The sequence below is a fragment of the Syngnathus acus genome, chromosome 11 (genome assembly GCF_901709675.1).
Source record: "Syngnathus acus chromosome 11, fSynAcu1.2, whole genome shotgun sequence".
In the NCBI taxonomy this organism is placed as follows: Eukaryota; Metazoa; Chordata; class Actinopteri; order Syngnathiformes; family Syngnathidae; genus Syngnathus; species Syngnathus acus.
Genome location: NC_051096.1, coordinates 4,976,608 through 5,000,768, shown reverse-complemented (window position 1 = coordinate 5,000,768; position 24,161 = coordinate 4,976,608). Strand labels below are relative to the sequence as shown.

The following is a 24,161-nucleotide window of genomic DNA, read 5'->3' as shown; positions in this document are numbered from 1 at the left end:
TTGGGAATTTGGGGGATTTTCCTGAAAAAGAATTACGCAAATTAACAAATAATTCCAAATGCGGATGGGCGTGTGCGCAAGTGTGCAACCAGTCTTTCCTGTCAAGTCACTGTCAGCAAACACACATGCACCATGACTCTCTATATCTCAAATGTTTATTTTGAAAAGGAAATAAATAAAACAGCTACACACAATGGTGCTGAAGTCACACCCTCACGAGGTACAACACGTCAGGCACAAAACTGAAAGTTAAACTCCAGACAGTTAAAAAATATATTTTGTCATTTAATTGCTGAAAGGAATGACGACTCAAATTATTATTATCACTAATACTGACACACATTTGGACCACAACATTGGGGACAACTGCACGTGAAAAGTATATGGAAAAACGTTGATATAAATGTTCAGGTTTGATTAGATTGTGCAGGTGTGCCTAATGAAGTGGCCGATTCATGCAGGTTGAAGTGTGAAGGTCCACTTTTTGGCTAAATCCAGAAACTAGATCGTTCCAGGGCACCTCTCTCGAGTAGGTGGCGCTGTTCTGGAGGTCGCTGCTGGCTCCCCTGCTCTGTGCTGCGTGACCTTTCCCCTCTTTCCCGACGAGGCTGCTGGTGAAGAGGCCGCCTCTCTGCTGGGGGGACGCTTCTGTAGTACGGGGGAGGCTGGTGGCGAACCGGTGGGGACACCAATCTTCTGGGTTCACTGTAGCTCCTGGGGGCTTCAGTGTAGCGCTTGGGAGGAAGCGAAGGTGGAGATTCTTTGGGTTGCTTTGCTTCGTTGACACGTTCTTGAGCCAGTTCCTCCAGCGGCCTCGTGGATTTGATCGCCGCTCGCGCCTCTCTCGGCCGCTTCGTGTGCGGCCAGCAGGGCAAACCCAGAAAGGAGACGCACACGGAAAGGCAGCGGGCGGAAAAGATCAGCTGGACCACGCAAGTCACGATGAGAGGCACCCAAAGGATCAGAGTGGTGCTCTAATAGGAGGGGAGCATCTGCCCGTTAGACAGCGACCGCAAAGTGAGGTTCAATCTGAGGCTTGAGCGCATCCACTTAAGTGAGGCTGTTGATGCCATGCACAAGTCTGAGAGTCGATTTGAACACGTCTGAAAAGTAGCTAAGTTGTGTTTTAAGAACTACTTTGTTTATCATTCATATACCGTATTTTCCCGACTATAAGGCGCACCTAAAAACCTAACATTTTCTCAAAAGCCGCCTTATAGTCCGGTGCGCCTTATATATGGACCAAATTCCTAAATTTAAACTGGCCCGAAGCATTGTGTCATGAAATCAATCGTAAGTGGCCCGCTGAAGACTATGAATCATGAATCAAAAAGACAATGGATCATTATTTTGTGATTCTAAAGTCATTTGTTGCTTCTGAAGTTGAAATAAAAAAGATAAAATGGAGAATGATTTGATTTGGATTAAAGATCTGACATGATGCATTAATGATGCTCCTTATAGTCCGGTGCGCCTTATATAAGAACAAAGTTTTAAAATGGGCCAATCATTGAAGATGCGCCTTATAGTCCGGAAAATACAGTATATTATTGATTACTATATAATATTGATATATTTGTGGAATATTAATTACACGGAATAATTATTATGCTTCCGGGTTAGTTTGTTTTGCAAGGTGAGAAATTCAAATCTCAACAGTTAACTACTTTTACTTAGTAATCCTAATGGTGGGAACTCACTCACGTAGATGCGCGTGGGGTCAAAAGGACACTCGTTGGTGACGCTGGAGTAGTCGACGGCGTCTGGGAAGCGGCAGTGCGTCAGCAGGCTCCGCCCGCCGTGGATGATTGCCCTCACCACGGATACCAGGAGGCCAATGGCGGACGCCGACGCCATGAGAGACGATATTAAGCTGCTGCTGAAGAGGGACCATGTCTGTAATTGACACACGCATATAAGTTTTCACAGCACTTTGAAATGCATTCTTTCTATTTTTGTATTATGATTATTGAAATTTTTGATTTGTTAGTGCAGTTCACAGTTCTGGGAAAAACAACATTTGTGCTCAATGTGTCAAGGCAACACTAGTGTTGTTGGACAAAACAGACGAACTGGAAACCTGAGGACTAGAACTTGTCATAATAGTAAACATACTTCCCATATTTTTCCACCAATCAGAGAGTGCCAGTACTCACCAGGACTCTGCTTTTCTTGTTTTTGGACAGGACAATAGCAAGAATTCCTATGACAATCCCCTGCAGTGACAAAAAATAAAAAAAGTTAAGACCTGACCAGTACGGAGGAGCAAAAAGGTATTTCTGCAATTATCCATTTGTAAATTTAAGAATGACAAATTAGTGGTAGTCTCACCACTAATCCAGATGCGAGAGCCACCACATTGGAGATGGCATACTCCATGGCACGAGCTTGCTTGTGGAGGTTGATGTGGCGGAGTACCACACCGTGTACCAGAGCTCCCAATAGGAAGTTGACGTGGCCCACTAGCACCATGCTGAGGCCCATCTTCATCAGAGCCGTGGGCTCCTCCAGGTTGGCGCAACACACCCCTGCGGAGAAAGTCATGTTTAAATAATCAGGTGCATCGGCGGCGGTGTCCCCAGTTCAACGTCCCGCTGTTGTATCGATCGGAGACAGGCGAGACAGGTCAAAGACACGCAGAAATGTCGCTCGCATTAATCATTAATGATAGCAACACAGACTGGTGCTACACAATGCCCGTTTTAAAAAGACCATTTTAAAAAGTACAGGACAACATTAGATACAGCAAAAAACGTATTACCATTAACTTGGGTTGATTTTTATTGGGGTGCCAATTTTCAAGAATGAAATTAAATTGAGATAAAACCTCATGCACACTTTAAATGTAAACACACACTAAAAATACCGGTAAATACTAAATTACATTAAACGAGTGTAGTTGTTCCCATAAACTTCATCCCCTCTGGGCACACCACAGCCACACCCTGACAATATTATTTTTTATATATATATAAACCTGTGACATATTTAAAATTGATCAAAACCATGGGATGTCAAATACCTGTTCTGGCCATCTTGATCAAGTCACCATTCGTTTACGTTGGCTTACAGTAAAGCTTTAAGTGTTAAAAGAAGGACCGCATGTCATGTCCCCACTTTCAACGAAACAAGTCACACATGACCAGTCAGGCAGCTTAAGCATGTTGACAGATCTTCAAAATAAAAAATCCGACATCTCTGAAAAGGGGGTTTAAAAATGTACTGTTTTATGCAAGCACTGCCATCCTTGGCTATCGTTGAAATTAGAATACGATTAGGAGTGGAGCAACAAATGCTTTTAAAGTGGTTTAATAAGTCGATGTGAGCCCTTAGTTTTATTTTGAAAGGGAATGGAAATTTGTCATTGTCTGGGTTTAATTTAGTAACAGGTGAGCACAGGTGAAGTTGTTGATGCCACGCCTGTTTGTTAGTCGTTTCAAAAGGTGCACCCTGTTTAAGTTTCAGTTGAATTTTTTTTAGGTACACTCTATTTTTCTTTATTGGAATTTTCTTAATGTTCATTTTTGTAAAACAATAAAACATGACTTTTCAATCATATTTCATGACCAAAATGAACATGATTCATTTCAATATGTTTTGTTTGCATTTTAAATGAACATGATTCATTTCAATATGTTTTGTTTGCATTTTAAAGAAATAATGATGACAAATCGTTTCTAATCAGAAAGGCACCTTGCAAAACTGCGCCTTTAGCACCGTCTCGTGGAGAAATTTAAAAACGAGACAATTAATAGTCACAAACTCCTCACTTACAAATGTCTAGTGTGATTTATGACTGTTTGCACGACACACATAGTACAACCGTGTCCAGTTACTGTAATAAATTCCCATTTTGTCACATTAGACATTAGATAATTAGATAATTGATCTGCTTTGTGCACACAAGGAAATGTCCACTCAGTTTGGATTTGATCTATTTTTGCATTTTATACCTAAAACCAAGTTTATTTGAGGTATTTTTGTGCATTGTGTTTTTGTGCTAAGTGGGTGGACAGTGCAGTGTTTACAGCATAACCGGAAGTCATAATAATCCAGACGTACTTGACGGCGGTGGTGTCGGGTGAAGGAGGGGGTCATAAATCGAGACTCCTTGTACTGTATTTGCATACAGTATTGCTGCATAGCCCAAAGACAACATGACCCAGCGGTGGGTGCTCCTTGCCCGGCTGTAAAAAAAAAAAAAAAAAAAAAGATCGGGAAACTTGGGAAGGAGAGATACTTTTTTTGTTGACGGGTTCTCCCACCTGCAGTGGTCTCCGTCCAGCCAGCCAGCCGGCGGCAGCTGTCCGTCCACCGCTGCCGAGAGGTAAGCGAGACCGCCGTGGGACCACCCCGGTGCTAGTTAGCGACGAGCTAACTACGCTAGCTACGGAGCTAATCCGCCAATAACAGCCTCCATTCTTGTTCGTTACCTGACTAGACATCATGTTTACTACTGTGTAACTACACTTATTAGCTGTATTACGATACTTTCTTCATCCATTGTGCAAGTTTAAATAAGTTAGCCGAGACGAGACAGTCAGCGTCGTCAATTTAAACAACCGTGGCAACATCGCTTCCTCTGCTTTTCAAAACACAATCAAGTTTTAAAATCCTTACCTTAAAATTGACAAGGAATGTGCTTTTATTTTGAAAGGTAACTAGTTGACCTCCGCATTTTATTCGCGCAATAACGGATAGCTTGACGGATTGTTTCCTAGCAGGCTCTAGGGAACCAGACTAGTTAGCGGCGTTAGCTTAGCTCATTTAGCCATCCGGCAAGTCATCTCGGAGCTGTCGGTCTGACAGCATGCTAATGGGCGATTATCCACTGCGATAAACTGCAGCGCGTCTGTATTTAGGAGGTCCACGCTGTGCGGAACTATTTGCCGAGCGGAGCCATGCGACAGTGGTGTGTCCCCGCTGCAACCCGAAGCACGGAGCCACTCCCGGGGCGCCTCTCCGGGTCGCCCCCTCCACCAGGTAAGATAGCGGAGGGCTGGAGGTTCTTGGCTTAAATGCAACTTCTTGTCACTCTATAATGATATGCAAAGCATATTGAATTTGTTGTCTTTATTGCCATTTGCAAAGGAAGTTTCAACTTTTAGAAAGAGTGGCAAGCTTGTCTCGTTGAAGATGTGTGAATTCAGACTTCTGAAACTTTGAATTAATGTTTTTTTAAACACAAAATAGCAATGTATATACTTAGAGCTGTTTAACTATTTTGGTTACCATATTGAATTACTGAGAGGAGAATTTTTGGTATTCCACGATGGCAAAATCTTGCTTTTCACAAGCGTACCTAATTTTGTGGTGTGTGCTCAACAATTGTGCAGATGTCCGAATGGAGTGCTGCGGGGTGGAGCCGCGCTACACCATTGAGCAAATCGACCTCCTCCAACGTCTGCGCCTCTCCGGCATGACTAAACCTCAGATACTCCACGCCTTGGAGTCTCTGGAGAGGCTCGACCCGGACCACCGCCCGCCTCACTGTGACTCCCACCCGGCCCCTTCCACTACCAACAACGGCAACAACAACACCACCACCTCCGCCCCGGCGCCCTCCTCTTCGTCGTCCACCTCCTCTCTCTCCCTCGCCTCGGCCACCACGCAGACCTCCGGGCTGGACGGCGCAGCGTTGTCCCCCAGCAACAGCTTTGAAGCTTCGCCCCCTCCGCTGTACCCCACGAGCGTGGCTGTGCAGCGCTCGTTCAGCTACGATGTAGTCGGGGAGGAGGAGTGGGACCTGGAGGAGAAGGTGGAGGAATACATGAGGTGAGGAAGGTCAAGCGTGAATTAGCTCTGGGTGAGGATGAATAGAAGAGGATCAAGGAGCAGACAAAGACAGACTATTATAACGTCAGGTAATGGCACTTGAGCTCCCCAGAGCTGCAGGCTGTTCCTCCACAAGTGTAGTCACGTTAATTCAGGTCAGGTGTACTGGGATAACTCGAGAAGGAAGAAAAAAAAAAAAAAAAAAAAAGACTTTTCACTGAATCCGTTAAGTAAGCCACCACTGTGCAAAAGTTCCTGTGCAGTGACATATATTTTAACTTTCACAGGAGGGATAGCAACCTGGTGAAAGAAGAGATCAAAACCTTCCTCAACAACCGAAGGATTTCTCAGGCAATTGTGGGACAAGTTACAGGTCAGAAAAGACTACAATTGATTTTTAACCCTGACATGCTCATAATTTTTTATTATTTTTTTCTACGCAGGCATTAGTCAGAGTTACATCTCGCAGTGGCTGCTGCAGCAAGGTCTGGAGATGAGCGACTCCAAACGCAGAGCTTTCTACCGCTGGTACCTGCTGGAGAGAACTAACCCAGGTGAGGCTTTGCTCCAGATGCAGACGCTTCTAGATCAACTGGGATCCAAAAGAATGCTTGCTAACAAATTCCTACTTCCTCCTGCATGCGGATGATGACGCACACTGCTTTGATTTGGCTTGTCATGCCCAGAAATAGTTGACTTGACACACGCATTGCTTCTTTCTCCATTCATCTTTACTTTCAATTTTTTTTACCCTGCTTCAGCTTCGAAGCTTTGCTGTAGTTCTCATGCTGGAGCCGCTCTGGTGCTGGTTTTCCCTCCTACACGGGCCGATACTAACAATAACAAGAATCGATCCTCCGCAGTGGTTCCGAACCAACGCGGCCACAGCGCTTTGCTTCTATTCACTCGGCTGACACGGCAAAATGAAAAAGAAACGGCAAATTCTTATTGGCCGATTGCGCAACACGGCACAATGCAAATTCCGTTTGCCCCCTAAAACTGACGTCTGCAATCTTACCCTGACTGAAGGGCTGAGGTGGAGCGAAAGCCAGCACAGCGTGAGCCCCAGGGCCAGGGGAGGGGACAGAGACGGGCTGGCGGCGGGGGCGAGCGGCTGCCTCCCCAACCCCAACACCAACCTCAACCCCAACTCCAACCCCGTGTGGAGCAGGCAGAGAGAGCTCCTGATGCATTTGTTGCCGTGGTACACTGCCGCCGCCGCCGCCAGTGCAGCCCAGCCAGGTAACCCTGGGACCCCCCCTCTCATCACCAAACCCGGTCTTGCACTTATACTGGATCGCCACGGGAGACTGGCACATTTTCATATTGAAGTCAGTTGTGGCGCTTCATTGCTTTGCCGCCATCTTGCGGAATCTATCGGCATCTGTTATGTCAATCATAATAACTATTCCGAAATGCGATTCTCCAACAGGTGCAACTTTATCGATGCGGTCAATGGTGAAGGAGGAACCTGACTGGCGGACGGGCATCATGGCTGACAGGCCGGCAATAGTCGGGGCGCCACTGAGGCTGCGTCGCGGAAGCCGCTTCACCTGGAGGAAGGAGTGCCAAGCCATCATGGAGAGGTTATTATTATTGTTGTTGTTGGCTATTCCAAAACTGCAAAGGAGCCTTAACTCGATTTGATCATTCCTCACAGCAAGCATCATGTGTTACCACAAACAGCCCTTGAACAAATCTCTCCTTATTTTCCAATTCTGAGCAGCAAATAGCATACCATGCACATTTGGGAGCATGTGCCTTATCCTGTTTGACTTGATTAAGCAGTTTCTTATTACCTCTGCTTCCCTGGAATAGACTTGTCTTCTTTTTTTTTCTCGGCCGGCCAGAAGGATGCTGACAAAGTAGCATTGTCCCCCCCCCTCATCCCACACACCCCCCGGACTCTTTTAACCTCCACCCCTAACAGTCCCACCCACTGTGCGCAATTGATTTGTCCATTAGACGCGTGCAGTAAGTACTAGGGGCACTCACGGTAATAAGACCACACGGGGCCCTCTGCAGTGCTTGATCCCAAGGAGCTCTTTTAGATCCAAGGACGGACATATGCGTGTGTGTGTGTGTACCTCGGATTCATGCCAAGATGACCTACTCGGAGAACTAGCAGAGTTGCTCCAATCCGCTAACTTTGAGTCTCGATTGTAACATTCGAATCATTTTTTCCTCCCCCAAGCTTCTTCGTGGAGAATCAGTACCCCGATGAGGCGAAGCGGGAGGAGATCGCTAACGCCTGCAACTCAGTCATCCAGAAACCAGGTATCGAAAGACATCGTGAGTTTTGTGAATGAAGTATTACATATTCACATTGTTGTAGCGTGTCAGTTTTTTTCCTCTTCTTGCGTTCAGGTTGCAAGCTGTCTGAGTTTGAGCGCGTGACGGCGCTAAAGGTGTACAACTGGTTTGCTAACCGCCGCAAGGAGATGAAGCGGAGAGCCAATATCGGTGAGCGCTTGAGAATGAAATATTTTAAATAAATATCTTATATTTACCTTAATGTATGTATAGAAGCCGCCATTTTGGAAAGCCACGGCATCGAGGTCCCTAGTCCGACCTGCCACTCCAACGGCGAAGAGGGGGAGATGCAAGAGTTCTCCGATCAGGTCAATCAACGTTTCTCAGAGCAGGTAAGCTAACGCGAACGGATGATAATCAATGTTGAATTTTAATTGAATCACTTGCTTGTTGACAGGAAGAAGCATCCGCCCAGAGAATGGCGGAACAACCAGACCGGACCACATCGGAGGCCCTCCCCAGTCCCGCCATACAGGTGGCAGAACAGAAAGAGAAGGATCCAACAAGGGAAACTGTGGATGAAGAGTGACCAAAAGCTGGTGATGTCGTTTGAGTTTTAATCTTTTAAAAAAAAAAAAAAAAAAAAGGGAGGTCTGCCTCCTCCTCAGGGAGCTGAAGACACTGTCGGGTTCTGAAGCTCACTCGAGGTGCCTCGGACGGAAAAGAGGCTGCCATATTTATCGAAAGTTATCCTGCTTATGTTAACAGCAATATACCGTACATATATAAATATATACATGAACATATATCAATACGTAGTGCATTCCAAGGTGGTATTAATAAGCCTAAATTCCTTAGAAATACTTCAAGGATACCTCACCCATTTTAATCGTTGTTTTGTTTTTGTATTTTTTAATTTTTTTTTCTCGCCTCGTGCTTTCTTTTTAACGCTAAGTGGTGATGAAGTGCCTGCAGGTCAGGTCAGAGACACTCTTTCAAAGAGCTCGTCTGCATGGATGTGTGTTTTTCTTTTCTCTGGTGCTGACGTCCGACCTCAAAGAGTCGATTGATCAAATCATTCGGCCAATGTTGGAATTTGCAAAGCCCTGAGGGACACCTGGAATCTCAGGAAATCCAACAATGGTGGATCAAGATAGTGAAGAAGTGCACCAGATGTGCGCGTGTGTGTGCGTGTGTAAGCTTCAAGAGATTTTCTTCATATCCGCGCTCACTCCAAACAGGATGTTCTATTTATACTTTTTTTTTTTATTAGTAGAACAAAGCGAGGACTATCCATCATATCTTTGTTCAACTCGATGCTGCTCTTGTTGCCCACCCCCCCCACACTCGTTCATCTAACCTCATTTTCCAAGCCTGTAAAGCTTCTCTGCACCAAAACAAACGTCAGTGTGATTGAAAATCACCATGCCGTCTTCTTCCCTCCTTATTGGAATAAGCTAAAAGCTTTTGCTCGCATACTGCACTTCAAAAGTGGATCTCACTCTAATAGTAATAATAACGCTTGTGTACATAATAACCCAGAGGATAATCGCATTTGTGAGCGCTTCTCTTCAAAACTAACGACGTTAGCAGAAATATACTGTAGAGTTGTCAAACTTGAAACATGACTAGCAGACTTCAAGCTTGCTGGAGTCGCTCCCGGAATGTTCATCAGATGGACAAACGTGCTTGTAATATACCGTATTTCCTCATATAGTGGCCGTCCCTCCACGTCGTCCGCTTAGGACGAACCGAAACATAAATAAATACCTGCCTTTTTTTCCCCGCCAGGAAAAAAGAAATAGAAAAAACGGGTCGTAACTGTAAATACCTCAGCTCATACACGGACATTAAAGAGTTTTGCTAACCAAAACAGCAGCATCCTACCAAGGTACACAGCTGAAGAAGGAAATTTGGGGTGATTTTACCGTATTTCCTCAAATAGTGGCCGTCCATATATATAATAAACATTTTGCTCACAAATATATTTGGAAAAAACCTGTCATAACTGTAACTTGAAGTCTGTTGCTAACCAAAACAGCAGCACGGGATTCCAAAAATATGACCCGCCTCTGAGTAGCCACTATTTGCGGAACTACAGCCCATGTTTCTTAAATGGCGTTACCTCCCGATGCCAAAGGTGGTCCAGGTGATGCGGTCCAGCACTAGCCAACATTCTTGAAGAGAAATCTTGTGTTACAAGGCAACGGCAACCATTGTTGTGACTCTTCATAATACAGTGTCTTGTAGCATTCATGGGGGGTCCATCCTCCAAAGGAAAACTGAATATTATTATTATTATTATGCTCCTTGCTATCTGCTTTTATCTGACAGCAAGCAACAATAAAAGTATTGTTAACGATGGCGGTGCTATGTCCTGTTTGTCGTCTGTTGATGAGAGCAGTTCCGGAACACCGTGTTCCCAACGGGATGACATGTTTTTTATTTATATGTGCTAGAGACTGACATGTTTAGTGTCTGTATTATATTTTATGACAATAGATGACAGTTTCTCAACAGCAGATGGCAGTAGTGTCGTGCTAAAGTAACTTTGAAGTGTTGTAATTCTGATTCCATGATTCCTTGTGACTTCCTTTGTGCTCATTTCTTCAAGCATCTTGTCAGCATGCACGTACGAGCCCGCCCGTCACTGTAAATTCCATCAAACACCGCCCACAGGTTTAGTTGCCCAAGCTAACTCATGCCCCTAATTTACTGTGTAACCATTTCCAAAAATGTGTCCCCCCCCCCCCTTCTAAATATGCAGAAAGTGATCACCGGTTTCTCTATTTATGTGTCTTATTAAATTAATTTGCGCTTGTGCGGTGACCGCGGTACCTTAAGGCCAAATTAACGCTGGCAAATTTGGCATTTTGCAAAGTCAGTCATTGATCTTGTAAGAATAATAGAAAGCCTCGAGGCTCATATCTGAATCTACTTCAAATGTTCTAATCCACTCATTAGCCATCAAGTTATGTTTGGAATATAAACACGAGGCATGAATATGCAAATGCATGCGCTCTTAAAGGCCAAGCAGTGGAAAATATAATTTTCCATTTCTACAATGTTGTATGCATGCACGTTCATCCTCTGCGTCCTTTTTAGCAAATATTTCTCTTTATTATACGAGACTTTTTTTTTGGGGGGAGACGCTATCATTCATCCCCTCTTTCCTTTCGCAGTAAAAAAAAAAATTGAATTCACGACCTGTCACCTTTTCTGCTGACGACAGAGCAGCTCACAGCCTCAGTAAACACACACTTTTTTTATTTTTTTTATTTAAGAAGCCTGATGACACATGTGGCATGAAAAGTATCCAATCCAATTTGTCACCGCTTATTGCTTCACTGCTCGGCCAGGCGGTTTTGATTCGAGTCTTTTTCTGCTGATTTTGCTCATTTTGATTTCACCTGTTTATTTCCAGTCCCTCTCTTTTAAGTGAGCGTGTCGTTTCAATGCAATGAAGTGTGCACACAGATGGAGGACTGTTAAGGTTACCTTCACACTTCTCCTTTCTACTTTTTTTTAATTATTTTAAAGGCCCTTTATAGGTGGCAGCCTCACAACTCGTTTACCCTTGAAAGAGAGAAACTAGATGAGAAATAACCTTTTTATGCCAAGTCCCTTTTTAAAAAGACAAAGGGAGGAAGCGCACGTTGGCCTGAATCTGTCATGGTCACACAGTCCAAAAAAGACCTCTAACACCTTTTTTTTTTTTTTTTTTTGTCTCCACAAACTGGTTGAAATACTCCACAGAAGCTTTTCCTCTGAGCTTCAAATGTTTTCTTTCTACGCGATGCACACTTTCTCTCTTTTCTCTCTCTATATCGCCCAAAGCAAAATAAAAAGACAGAACTGAAATCGCAAACCAGCAGGCATCAAATAATGAAATATGATGTTGTTTCAAAAATATCGTTCGATATTTGTTCCGCAATTTAATTGAACTTTTCCAACATTGGTTTTAACCACGACATCTCATTAAAGCCACTCTCAGCAGAATACGATTTTATTTCATTCTTTTTATGACCCCCCCCCCCTCTTCTCCACACAATACCATCCTCCCGCCCGACCTTGAATTATTCTAATTAAGCTCATTACCGTGTGACTTTTGAGATTCCCGTAGCAGAGCCAGCACTGTAAAAAGCAGCGCGACCTTGGAGACAGTCGGGTAAGGATGACAGTGCTTTGTTAGTAGGAGGGGGGGGGTCACCGTGGGAGCCGGCTTGTCTCCTACACAGGTAATTAATAAGCTTATTAACTCCTCGACTCATCATCATAATCAGAATTGCAGTCGGAGAGGGAGAATCGACTCGTGATCAAATTAATGAAGATTGCACACAATTTAGAGGTGACTGCTGAAGAAGCACGTTGTGCATAATTTTTTTAATGTTGATGAATGAAATATATTCCAGCTCACAACAGGAAGTGTTTGTGAGTTTGCAGACCGTTCCGACTTTCATCTGGATTCAGGTGCCGTTCCATACAAGAGGCCTCAACTTGTCTTTGCCCACGGCATGTGTGTGTGAATGTTTTGTTTTTTTCCCCCCATCACCAAACTTGTTTCCACAGGGCTTTGTGTGCCTATGCATACTTTGACTCCAAAGGCCAAAGTGGACAAATTGGAGCCGACACTTGGAGAAGGACCCCGTAACCTGGACGCTAGTGGGAGACAGACCTGACAAGAAGTCTGATTATCCACGACGACGGGGGAGAAGACGTGGCATTCCTGGTAGGTAAAAAAAAAAAAAAAAAAATCCTCAAGGATATTGATTGATGGCTTCTAGTTCTGCTAACATAATTCAAATGACCATTTTTGTATTTTGGCTGCATTTCTGCTCATATTTTCCAGTGTACCTAACATTCAAATTTCAATGATGTTTTTTTTATTCTCAATGTTAAAAACTTACCCTTCGTTCCACAGCTTTATCCTTGCCACACAGCGCCGTAAAGATAAAGAGAACATTACACGGTTGAGAATCAAGGACAATGTGATGCCGAGCCGTTGTTGAAACGATGACTCGGAGCTATTGTTCTTAAATGAACAGGAAAATGGAATTATGGATGGTTGTGGAGCGAAGAGGTGAGAAATAACATATTTGATGAGCGCAAAAAAAAATTGAGAGGGTAATGATTCGTGTATCTTGTCAGAATTATTTGAAATTGAAATTTGCAAATTCATTGGAGCTTGACTGGCGGTGATGTGGATTGAGCAGCCATTTTTGCCTGTTGACCATCTTGCACCTGTTGACCTCCGAATCGCTTTTCTTTGCAGGAACAGGGGGCGCACGTCTAACGGATTGGAACTCATCCACCTGCCAAGAAGAGTAACTCTTCCTTTTATGAGCCCGTCGGAATTCCGCTCACAGGCGAAGAAGCATTCTGTCAATGACGAGATGAGTCAGGATGGCCTTTGCGAGCCCCAATCCTAATAACGGCGTAATGGTCACAGATAGATCACGGGTAGCACGAGCGGGTCTCCAGCCTGCTGTAAGTGCTCGCCGCAAACACATTTTGAAGCTCATTTGTTCCGAGCAGATGCACGCTTGGATGAGCCTTGCGGTTAATTGTAATGCTTCTCTCTCAGGCGGCGTACTGACAAATGGCCTGCAGGTTTTTTTATGGTTTGTTCACTGCTCCTACTGCTGCTACTACTCTACGAGTACTGACTTGGACTTGCTTTGTATGCATTAGGTCAAGTCTAACCATCTGACCCCCCTCGTGCGCTCCACTCAATGGCATGACAGGTTCATTACAAGCATCCAGACCAGAGAAATCAATCCCCGAAAGGTCTGCTCCTGACGGCCCCCCCACTAGCACCACCACCTTTCATTCTTTTCACTTCTGCACTTAGTGTGTGGGATCGATATTAGTGGAGAGGGAAAGGGCTTCTTCTGATGAAAGCAATTCGAGCTGTTCATGAGGCACATTCTCTGCAATGTTCAGCACTGCCACTGAGGGCCAGTAAAGTGCTACATGCAAGCATGGAAAATTCAGGAATGTTTCCAAGCAGTGGGAAGTATTCATATTTTTGTGCACCTTTTATTTTTTGATAGAATTTTAATTTTATCACCTGCATTAAAAAACATATATCTGTATGCAAAATACGACTCCTTAGTTTTTCCAATTGCAGAGAATGATGTTTAAAAAAATGGAAACAGGGTTATTTTAAATTTTGAAAACCCAATATAGTACTGTACTGTAATACTAATATTAATTTATATTTAAATCAAGTTCCGTTTCAATTTTACTGTTTTTTTTTTTGCCTGAGTGTCTGTGACGGGTTGCGGTAAACAACATAATTAAAAGAAACGACAAATAAAATTTTCTCTCATTTACATCTCTCATATTTGTACTTCAATTCAAGTACAAAGTGTGAACATTAGCCAACTTTATCCTAATACTTTTTTAATTTACTGTATTGATAAAATGAGATGGTAATCATTCATTGGGGGGCGTTGCTCTAGCTGTTACGTACCATGACGTCACTTCCGCAATCGACGTCCCTTTTCCTGGCTCTTCTTCTTCGCTCATTCTAACCCAGTCGGCGTACTGAGCGGATCGGGAGGAGACCGAGCGATCAGGACCAACAACGGCGACGATTAAGTAGCGGACACGTCCGACTTTGAAAAGCACCGTAAAACATTCGCTTGAAGGAGAATTATCTATATACCATTTCCTAGTTACATAAAAGGACTACTTTTTGCATTTACTTCTTGGGGATTTTTGTTTGGGCCGTATCAGCTTTTAACTCCACCCGAACTGAGCCCCCACTCGCTTCTGTTTAAACTCAAAATGGAGAACGGTGACGACAAATACCTCCCCCAGCTCCTGGCAGAGAAGGACAGTCTGGACTCGTCTTTCACACATGCTATGAAACTTTTAGAAGCAGGTAAAGCGAATTTGGATTTTGTTGTGTTTTTGTCCCATCATGTGCGTTTGGTGGAAGTTTGTCGCGAGAGAAGGCGAGCACGGTGTCGGACGCCATGTGGCGACGATCGGGATTCCATTGTGGCTCCGAATGGAAGCGTGTTGATCCCCCTGCGCAATTATATTAAATATACAGTTACTGTTTTTATAAGTCTTGTGCAGTATTGTCACGAATGGTACGCATTGCAGCTGCACTTTGTACTTTTATTTTTTAACTATTCCCATTTCCTGGAACGAGGGTCAAAGCACCGTCGACGTCGTCTTTTTTGCTTTAAACAAACGTCGACATTGTCTTCTTTTCTTTCATTATTTTCAACTCCCAAATGTGCACATGTACCTGGGGTGATGAAGTAAATATTTGCAGGACTTGTTGGTCCTTCAGCGACCACGAGGACCCCACGCCTGCACAACTGTCAGACTTTTTGTCTAATCCTCTGCAAACTTAGCACGCTCATACTCAATTTTATCATCAAATCGACTATTTGCAGTGAGCTAATGTCTTTTGCTTGGTGTACATTGCTATAATGCAGTAAAATATTTTTAAGACATTTATAATGTGTATATACACATTATCTTTTCGAAAATACTGTAATATATGGTGAGTGGTGACCTACTAAGTTACCGCCAATGCTTTTACTGTATTTAAAGTCGGTGCACTGGTTGGTGAAGATGCAAAACTGCCGGATGATGATTTGTAACATTAGTTCTTCATCCGAACAGCTCATGTCCAGTTGGTCTGTCTTGTTGGAATTTGCAATGTTATATAGGAGACCATTCAATTGTTGAGTCTGCCCTTAATTTGGGTGAAAGAGGAGACACGTTCCTGCTCCACTTTTTGGAGTCTCCTGCTTGAGACTAAGCCATTTTTTAAGTATATGATGCAATCTCTTTGCCCATGATGTTGAGAGTTTTCAAGCCATGTTTGAACTCCCTGTGCCTTTGATACGGTTGTCTCATGTTATGCCGCCCCAACCCCCTGCAGAAATCGACAGGATCCAGAAAGGCGAGTCGAAGAATCCAGAGACATACCTTGATCTCTTCACAAACAAGTTCATCAAACTCAAGGAGCGAGTCCTCATACCTGTGAAACAGTACCCCAAGGTGAGCTTCTTTTTTTTTTTATTTCCCCCCCCTCTCATCTTCATTCCCCGTTGTGATTCAATTCATCCCATCGTAGTTGAGCTTCACGTTCGTAAAGCCACTCGGTGGCGTAATTACATCTGATAGCAAGTGTGTTGTTATAAAATAGCTGTAAAGAGATCCAAATGCCAACAGGGCTGCTCTGAATTTGCTTCTGCGCCACCGTTCAGTAAATGCGCCGTCTTTGCCGTATAAACGTAATTTACGACAAGACTCACAGCTTGCGGCTGTGTTGGTTTAAGTCATGCGGCAATGAGGGGAAATAGATGGGAGGCTTTTATGTCTGCACTAAAAGAATCAGGCAAAGCTAATCCTTCATTTGCATGTGAAATGTGGAAAGCACGGTGGAAGCTCTAAAGTTGATCATCTGTCTCTTTTGTGCTTCTGCAGTTCAATTTTGTGGGCAAGATCCTGGGACCCCAAGGCAACACCATCAAACGTCTGCAGGAGGAAACCGGGGCCAAGATCTCAGTGCTGGGCAAGGGCTCGATGAGAGACAAAGCAAAGGTGTGCACGGAGCTGGAATTAAAGTGAATCAACCTGAAAATGAATGTCTCCTTTCCATCCCGAAGGAGGAAGAGCTGAGGAACGGCGGAGAGCCAAAGTACTCCCACCTGTCCATGGAGCTGCACGTGTTTGTCGAGGTGTACGCCCCCCTGCCCGAAGCCTACCTGCGGATGGCCCACGCCATGGAGGAAGTCAAAAAATTCCTGTTTCCCGTGAGTATTTTTGGGAGTGACATCTTCCCGTCGTCATTTGTTTTGACTCGTAAATGGTTGTCAAAAATATCACACCCTCCGAGATTTTCGTTTGGATTCCCCAAATTCACCTTAGCATTGTCTTGAAAAGTGGCAGCTCTTCTTCAGGTCTATCTATTTCCATCTTTCCTCTAGAGATGTTCAAAGTCCAGGCAGCTGCGAGTTTTAAGTTCACGCTGCGCCGCCGAGACGCGGCGCATTTCTTTTTTCCGCTGATGTTGTTGAACTTTTGCTCCATCTGGTTGGAGCGAATGCTACGTGCTCGCTAACAATGCTCGGGGCCTCCCATTTTTAATTAGGTTGCAGCATTTTCTGAAGAGGGAAGAGCTGAAGCGGTGGCAATGTTGTTACTGCCGTGATGTGCGGAATAAAATCTGCCAGGTGGCTGTAATTTGTCAACTTTTTATTGCTGTCGTTTGGATTTTTTGGGGTTGTTTTTACAGCGCCATGTGAGGGAGGGGTGGGGGTGATATGCAGGCGATGTAAGTACCATATAGTCACACACTCGCGCTTGGCATGAGAGTGATGTTTGTTGGCAAGTTGCTCCGGTCATGTGCACGCTAGGCACCGTTAGCATCTGCTGATCGTCACTGATGCCTTTGTGCGATGACATTGCAAACAAAAAAAAAAAAAGGAGCACACAGTGTGAAGCACACTGAGGGCTTGATGACCTGATTGAGAAAAATGGAGCAGACTTGAAAGTTTAACTCGATCCTTTGAAGCGTATTTCCCCAGATAACGATGACGAAGCTCCAAATTGCAGCATGTTTTGGGGCCGTTTGACCTTCGTGCTTCCACCGTGCCTTCGGTTGAGTAGCTACACTTGTCCTCGGGTTCATGCTGGAGCTTTTGATGAGTGGAGTGAAATGGAAATCCCCCCCCCCCCCCCCCTCCCAAAAAAAGGCAAAAGCTTACCTTTTCTGTCAAATCTCCTTTTGGGAGCGCCATTACCGCACGTTTGATCATTTCGACGGAGAGGTTGACTCCGCTCATTTAACACCTCGAGAGGTAAAGAGCTGTCACCCAGCTGGCCCGCGAGATGCCGCGGCGACATGACACGTCGCCGTAGATTCATTTGCGATCAGTCAAAGGGCTCCCGCTTTTCGACGACCGCTCTCGGTAATTGAAAGCTGCCGTCTGTCTTCTCGTATTCCAGCCCCGTGTCCTGTGTCTTTGGCCGTCATTAGAACTCCGTCTCCATTGCCGTGCAGGTCTGCTGTATGAAAGGAATTGATTGGGTCACAGTGCCGCGCTCTAAATTGCTCCCCGGAGCAAAGCGGCGGGTTATGTTGTAGGATCTGGGCAGGCAGACTCACTAATTCACAGCAACTTTTTTTTTTCGGAAAGGATCAAAGTATCATGCTGGCTCTCGTCCTCAAAGTCAACCCTGTGTTGAATTTCATTGTCTGCTCTGCATGCAGGACGTGACGGACGAGATCTGCCAAGAGCAGTTCATGGAGCTGGGCTACCTCAATGGAGGCCAAGAGCTCGGTGGCCGAGGAAGAGGCGGCATGAGGGGACGCGGCGGCCCACCCAGGTAAGGAATGACCGAGATGAACGTCGGTGGGCTTTAGCGCTGAATTCTATCTTGTGGGTGCAGGGGAAGAGGAATGCCCCCTCGAGGCGCAGCTCGCGGCGCTAGAGGAGCAGTGAGGGGCACCCCGGCGCCCCGCGGAGGGCCCCCAGCTGCTGCCGCCGCCACCAGGGGAGCTGCCGCACCCCGCGGTGCCAGGCTGTCTGGCAGCGGACCCCCTCAGAGAATGCTGCCCCATCAGCACACTCCTGCAGCCGTCGCAGAGACCTACCAGGAATATGTAAGGAACCTTGACGTGTTTTCCTATATGATGATGATTTCTCTTGCCCTCTGCCTCACCCCCATCTGTCTCCCCCCCCCCCCCCCCCCCCCCCCAGGCCTACGACGAAAGCTACGCTGACACCACCTACCAGTCATACGACAGCTATTACAGCCAGCCACAGACGTGAGTGAATCACACCTTTCTCTCTTCTCACCTGCCACCTTCACTCCAAATTTATTTTGAACCCGGATGATACTTGGCCGTTTGACAACACTTTGGAAAGTAATTAGCATCCCCCCCCTGTCGACATTTTACTCATGTTTTTTTTTTCTTTATTAACCATCAGAGAGGCGGAATATTACGATTATGGACATGGAGAGTCAGCAGAGTCATATGAAAACTTTAGTAAGTATGAAAAACATTTTTTGGGATGAGGTATGTGTGTTTAACCGTGTGCATGTGATGTCCTCAGCCCAGGACGACTGGAACGGCACCCAGCGAGCGGCTCCGGGCAAAGCCGCGCAGGCGGCCAGAGGTGCCGCCAAAACCACCTACAGGCAACACCCGTACCAACAGTACTGAAGTGGACCCGCCCTCCCCCTTACAGGGTTGCCCTGACGAGCGCCTGTCGACATCGGCAGCTCTCGCTTTAAGCAGCCCAACACAAGTAATTGTCCGTTTTGGCTTTGGTTCCCTTTTGTTTGTTTTGCTTTTATTTCCCTCTCAATTTGAATTTTTACAGTCTTGGGGATTGGAAATAAGTTTTTTTGGTAAGATTTGGCTACCCACAGCATCCCCCTAAAACACATAACATACTCAACCAAAGCAATTTCTAGAGTTTTTTTTCTGCTTTGTTTCCCTTCCCCCCCCAATCCCACTCCCTCTTTTTTACAATTGTTTTTTTTTCCTTAATGTTTTGTAATAGTAATTTCCAGTTGAAGTAATGGCTCACTCTCCACCTGTCTTAAAGAATACATTTTAGTTGTGTTTTATAAATAAAGAATCTGTCAAGGTTCAGTTGCAGATTCCCATTTAGGCTACATTTCAAAATTCTGTTAATATAGTCCAATAAAAAGACCTTTTTTAAAAGCTGTAATGTAGAAACGAAAAAAAAAGAGTCTAAAATCCAGTAAATTAAAGTTAATGGAAATCAATTCGTTCTTTGTGATGTTTTGTTTTAAATAGTTCTAAAACATTATTCTTCATTAAGACTCTAGGCTGCAATATTTGTCATTGTCCTTTTCGAGTTTTGAAATATAGCCCTAAAAAAGACACTGTTGAGATGGCCTGTCCTCATATCCTCTATTTGACTTACATGTAAACAAAGAAAGAAGACCAAAAAAAAAATAAACTGGCCTCCTGTTATGCTAACAAAACAGTTCAGGTCTTCTTGATTGTGATCTGATTCTACATAAACCGCATGACCCCAAAAAAGAGAAGAAGGATTGGGACACAAATCTCCACATGGGTCGTCTCTCTCCATAGAGAAGGGATCCTGCAGCTCAATCCCAACTCTTGTACATATTTTAAAATCTCCTAACTGTACTTACTCTGTACCCTCTCCATAAAAAATGCATTATGCTACTACCTGTGTACGCTTGCCTAAATAGGTTCCTAAATCTGTCCAAAAGATGTTTTGCAGCAGTTTGTCAATAAAGCTTAGTGGGTTTTTCTATGAAACGTAACGTTGCTTTTGATTTGTTGAAATGGCCTATTTTGTTTTTCAAAAGCGCATTTTAAATCTAAAATGAATTCTGCTTTTGACTTTAACCCTCCTAAAGGATGTCTTGATGGATTATCAAAAGACTTATTCTCTCTCTCTCTTTCTATACTTTTTTAAAAAAGGACCCCGAGGTAAGGCCGCTAAAAATAAGCCGGATAGCTTCCTAATGTGTTTAGAGTTGTAAAGCATTTGAATGCCTGGGTATGTATAAGACTTTTTCAATCCTCTTACCTGTGGTCTCGTTTTAACCGTTAATGCCAGTTGCCTTTATCGCCGCTGCAAATTAACTGAATTCAAACCACCATTCAGGATCTAGGCCTCGTTGTCATGAATGACACACTAATGGCAGTGCAATGGAGAGGAGGCTTTTAACCTAGACAACTCCACTGTAAAGGTAACCTAACCCTAAATGTTTAATTTGGTAGTGTGTTTTTTATCCTTTGACATAAACATGCTTTAAAAGTAGTCAACAAAGACAAAAGGACTCAAAAGGTTAAAAAAAAAAAACATTCAACATCAATGTATTCTATGTACTAAAATAATTCTGTTTACTAACCAACCATCAGGTGTTAATGCAATTCTTGCTAAAATGAACCAAGACAAATCTAAGAGCTGTTTTTGTAATAGTTTTCTTTTTTTTCTTTTCTTTTTTTTAAATTGTTCCACCTGTACCAAGTTGTAACAACTGAGTTGCATGAGCAGATGTTCTCTTGTAGACATATTGCATGAGCTCCATTTCACGAGTATCTCCATATGCTCTGTCAACCGGGTATTGATTGCCGCTCTTTTACTTTCTCCCCCGCAGGCCCGTCGAGGCCTCTCGCCGAGTACCGGGAAGGACCAACGCTGCCGGAGGGAAGCCGTGCCACCCTCAGGTTGGTCCATTTCCCATTAAGAACCACCACCATGCTGCTCTGGCACTTTCAGGACCTCTAATCATACACCAGCCAAAGATATTGTGCAGCCCTACTTGATTGATTGATGATTGGACTCCTTTTCTGGGTTAATTTCCCCAAGCTAGTAACTCTTGCTGTAGTTGCAGCCCACTGACAATGTTCCCAGTGTCTCCAAAGCTTCTGATGAGCTCCTCGGGTCTTGACAAGCATGCCAATTGGCGTGAGGCGTCGCACTAGTGTCACCGCGGTCTCGAAGAAAGTGACTAATGAGCAGCCGTTGCTCGAGCCCCCCCCAGAACGGAAGCGGCAACTAAAGGCACTCCCAGAGTGGAAAGAGTAGCAGGAGGAGGAAGAGGACTGTCAATGTAGCGTCTGCCTGGACGACAGGCAAAAAAACCAAAATGAACGTATGGAGAGTAGCACCGCTCTCATTTCTTGTTAGGTAGTGAGCAAGGTTATGAAAAATGTTAAGGTGAGGATATTTCGAAATGTTTTTCATTTACTGACATTTGCCATCATTTTCCCCAGGGTGCTCTTACTTCTAGTTGCACTCACTCTTGCGTAAATAGCAGAAAATGATAAAAGTACCACCTCAAGTAAATGATGTGAACCCGAGAAGTAGCCAAAATGCTTAGGCGGACATAAATCATGATGTACTTTTCATCCTGCTATTATTACATTATTATCTGAGCCATCATCAAACAATTCTTAGATGTGGGTTAACTATTTAGCATATTCGATTTTATGAAAAAGGTTTGCTGCTGTTTTCCCGTGTGATGGAAACGACAAACCAAACTGTATTGGTTTCCATGGTAACATTTCACCCATCTGAGCAGAATACGCAGGATGAAAATGGCAACCCATGACTTTAAAGCTGATTGAATACGCAAAGTGATATGTTTGTCCTCAACTGGTCTCGACAAGACAAATGCCGCTTAAAATGGATTTGAGCACGTTGACGCGTGTTTCCATGACATCTCGGCTCATCTCGGTGTCTCTGCTTTGTCCCCCCCGACAGTGACACGCGGGAGGTGCTCGTAAAGCGGAGACATTGGCGACGTGACTCGGGGAGAGGGTCCAAGCTCAAACTGGGAACCGGGACAAAGATCTCAAGCTCACCCCAGAATCGCCAGAGACTAAAAATGAACTCCCCAAACCACCCAAGTTTGTATCCAATTGCTGCTTTCATTATTTTTGCTGATTGAGAACCACTGTGTGGTTCTAATGCAATTGTTCCACTTGGATTTGGTGTCAAATGAACACTCGTCTCTCTCATAGTGGAGCCGTGAAATTGTTTTTCATTCCTGTCGAGCCTCGCAGTCTGTCACGTCTGAATTCCAAGCGCTTTCATAAAGGCTGTCTCAAAAATGTACGACTAAAAAAAAAATTAAAGGCAGGCTGCAACTGTTGTTTTTTTTATGGCCGGTACATATTTTTTTTATTCTAATAAATTATCTCTTGTACCAAGATTTGTCTTGAGTGATGCTTTTCTAAGATAATCTTGGTCTAACTTCCAAATTATTCTTTTTGGGGGGCCTTTTGTTGTATTCTGTGACGCCCAGGATGTAAAGCATCCCATAAGATGAATTGTCAACAGACAGAAAATAATCCCCCTTCACGTCTTGGCCATTATGCGTGAAATAATGATCCCTGCTTCTTCTCTAATGTAATGAAGGCTAAGCGATTCAAGCAGTCTCCTTTCAGAATCGATCAAGTGTCCGTCACGAGGGAAGAGAAGAAAGTAAATGTTGCTTGTTTGAACGATCAATAAAAGTGCACATGAGCTTTCTGCTTGTCTGCATCGTTACATCGCTCTTATAACGTACATATATGGGAGAGGAGACGGAACGAAGCGAGAGACGCCGGGACCTGCTTGTCTTTGTCAGTGGAGGTGGACGTGTTAAAACATGACGCCGTGTGGAAGTGGAGATGGCGATCTGGTGGACAGCTGGATGGCATCTCCTGCTCCTGACAAATTCACACCATCAGAGGAACATCGCATCCTGACGCTTGTTGCGACACTATAGAGGCGGTTGTCATGGCGACCTGCGTCGAGCTGACTCCCCTCCCACGATCCGAGTGGCCTTGATCCTCCAGGAGAAATCGCAGGGATGGTTTGATACCAGCATGAGGATTCAGTCTTAGGGTACTCATACTTAAGATTTCATTTAATTAGATTTTTTGATGTGTCAACGAGCACGGCAACCATCATCTCCGCTCTGCAGTGTAAACCTGCTTTAAATCAAAGGTTGCCTTCACAGAGTCTCGTCGATTGCATCGATCGGAGCCGGTCGCTCAGGGATTGGGAGAATTCAATGCGAGCGCATGTTGGGAGTACACCCCGGGCCCGAGGAGACGCTTTTAAATATCACTGGGATTTATGAAAGGTCTATTTCTTATGAGCTTTCAGCTGGCGAAGAACACGGCGTGCACACGCTCACTGTTTGATAAATGTTATTTGGGAAACAAGACAGGTGTGGCATTTTCTGTCTCACATACGCGCTGATGTGATTCGTTTTATGCAAAGTGCATTCCAAAATATTTCTAAAATCTACATCTCAAAGTTGAGTCAGCATTTTTTTACTTTAACAAATGCCTGTGAAAGTCAGAATTTCTTTTTTTTTTTCCTGTAAATATCACTGTTATGGGAATAAATAAATAAAATTTAATTTAACAGTACAAATGATTGATTGCGCGTTTCGGCACACTGACTACAAGTCCCACAATGCATTGCGCGCTCCTGTATGACACCGCCTGGCATCAATGACCTCATCAATTTCCCCTCACTTGTTTATATAGTTGGAGTCGCGACGAAATCAGGTAAGTGAAATATCAAATTCCTGTAGAGCACAATGAATGATTTTATACGTTGCATTGTTTTTTATATGCATTC

General features: G+C 44.3%; 3 protein-coding genes and 1 long non-coding RNA gene across 10 annotated transcripts; 3 read left to right on the top strand and 1 right to left on the bottom strand.

Moving 5' to 3' along the window:
• Positions 1-137: 137 nt before the first annotated feature.
• Positions 138-4,863, bottom strand: tmem54b (transmembrane protein 54b). Of its 2 annotated transcripts, XM_037264483.1 has the most exons (6): positions 4,266-4,863; positions 4,063-4,187; positions 2,332-2,528; positions 2,157-2,216; positions 1,705-1,896; positions 138-974 (listed from the first exon to the last, which is right to left on the bottom strand). In XM_037264483.1, the coding sequence occupies exons 2-6, from the start codon at positions 4,157-4,159 to the stop codon at positions 489-491; spliced, it is 1,032 nt and encodes a 343-aa protein (XP_037120378.1). In that variant the 5' UTR covers positions 4,160-4,187; positions 4,266-4,863; the 3' UTR covers positions 138-488. The 2 variants fall into 2 exon arrangements, with proteins under 2 accessions (XP_037120378.1, XP_037120379.1); XM_037264484.1 differs by lacking the exons at positions 4,063-4,187; positions 4,266-4,863 and adding an exon at positions 3,023-3,155.
• A 5-nt stretch (positions 4,864-4,868) lies between these two features.
• Positions 4,869-10,392, top strand: zgc:91944 (uncharacterized protein LOC436941 homolog). Of its 4 annotated transcripts, none has more exons than XM_037264478.1 (10): positions 4,869-4,983; positions 5,337-5,775; positions 6,063-6,148; positions 6,219-6,329; positions 6,805-7,017; positions 7,208-7,361; positions 7,970-8,052; positions 8,143-8,238; positions 8,305-8,420; positions 8,486-10,392. In XM_037264478.1, exons 1-10 carry the CDS (start codon positions 4,902-4,904, stop codon positions 8,615-8,617), a joined length of 1,512 nt encoding a protein of 503 aa, XP_037120373.1. In that variant the 5' UTR covers positions 4,869-4,901; the 3' UTR covers positions 8,618-10,392. The 4 variants fall into 4 exon arrangements, with proteins under 4 accessions (XP_037120373.1, XP_037120372.1, XP_037120375.1 ...); XM_037264477.1 differs by having other exon boundaries at positions 8,302-8,420; XM_037264480.1 differs by lacking the exon at positions 6,805-7,017.
• A 1,538-nt stretch (positions 10,393-11,930) lies between these two features.
• On the top strand, positions 11,931-14,196 carry LOC119130489. The gene is made up of 3 exons (XR_005099448.1): positions 11,931-12,757; positions 12,950-13,108; positions 13,720-14,196. It is a non-coding gene; the product is annotated as an uncharacterized LOC119130489 (long non-coding RNA).
• A 337-nt stretch (positions 14,197-14,533) lies between these two features.
• Positions 14,534-22,667, top strand: khdrbs1b (KH domain containing, RNA binding, signal transduction associated 1b). Of its 3 annotated transcripts, XR_005099354.1 has the most exons (12): positions 14,534-14,917; positions 15,938-16,056; positions 16,486-16,602; positions 16,668-16,814; positions 18,275-18,390; positions 18,454-18,667; positions 18,765-18,832; positions 18,996-19,054; positions 19,122-19,316; positions 20,682-20,766; positions 21,178-21,247; positions 22,287-22,667. XR_005099354.1 is itself a non-coding variant. In XM_037263572.1 (9 exons), exons 1-9 carry the CDS (start codon positions 14,821-14,823, stop codon positions 19,229-19,231), a joined length of 1,047 nt encoding a protein of 348 aa, XP_037119467.1. In that variant the 5' UTR covers positions 14,534-14,820; the 3' UTR covers positions 19,232-20,334. The 3 variants fall into 3 exon arrangements, 1 of the variants encoding a protein (XP_037119467.1); XR_005099353.1 differs by lacking the exon at positions 20,682-20,766; XM_037263572.1 differs by lacking the exons at positions 20,682-20,766; positions 21,178-21,247; positions 22,287-22,667 and having other exon boundaries at positions 19,122-20,334.
• The last annotated feature ends 1,494 nt before the right edge of the window (positions 22,668-24,161 follow it).

What these genes read in the sequence shown, in the direction of transcription:
- tmem54b (XM_037264483.1), bottom strand. Translation starts at nt 4,159, where the DNA reads ATGTTGTCTTTGGGCTATGCAGCAATACTGTATGCAAATACAGTACAA. An exon ending in CCCGACACCACCGCCGTCAA is followed by an intron (nt 2,529 to 4,062) that starts GTACGTCTGGAT and finishes CTTTCTCCGCAG; the next exon opens with GGGTGTGTTGCGCCAACCTG. An exon ending in TTGACCCCACGCGCATCTAC is followed by an intron (nt 975 to 1,704) that starts GTGAGTGAGTTC and finishes CCCTCCTATTAG; the next exon opens with AGCACCACTCTGATCCTTTG.
- zgc:91944 (XM_037264477.1), top strand. Translation starts at nt 4,902, where the DNA reads ATGCGACAGTGGTGTGTCCCCGCTGCAACCCGAAGCACGGAGCCACTC. An exon ending in AATTGTGGGACAAGTTACAG is followed by an intron (nt 6,149 to 6,218) that starts GTCAGAAAAGAC and finishes TTTTCTACGCAG; the next exon opens with GCATTAGTCAGAGTTACATC. An exon ending in ATCAACGTTTCTCAGAGCAG is followed by an intron (nt 8,421 to 8,485) that starts GTAAGCTAACGC and finishes GCTTGTTGACAG; the next exon opens with GAAGAAGCATCCGCCCAGAG.
- khdrbs1b (XM_037263572.1), top strand. Translation starts at nt 14,821, where the DNA reads ATGGAGAACGGTGACGACAAATACCTCCCCCAGCTCCTGGCAGAGAAG. An exon ending in CAGAGACCTACCAGGAATAT is followed by an intron (nt 18,668 to 18,764) that starts GTAAGGAACCTT and finishes CCCCCCCCCCAG; the next exon opens with GCCTACGACGAAAGCTACGC. An exon ending in TATTACAGCCAGCCACAGAC is followed by an intron (nt 18,833 to 18,995) that starts GTGAGTGAATCA and finishes ATTAACCATCAG; the next exon opens with AGAGGCGGAATATTACGATT.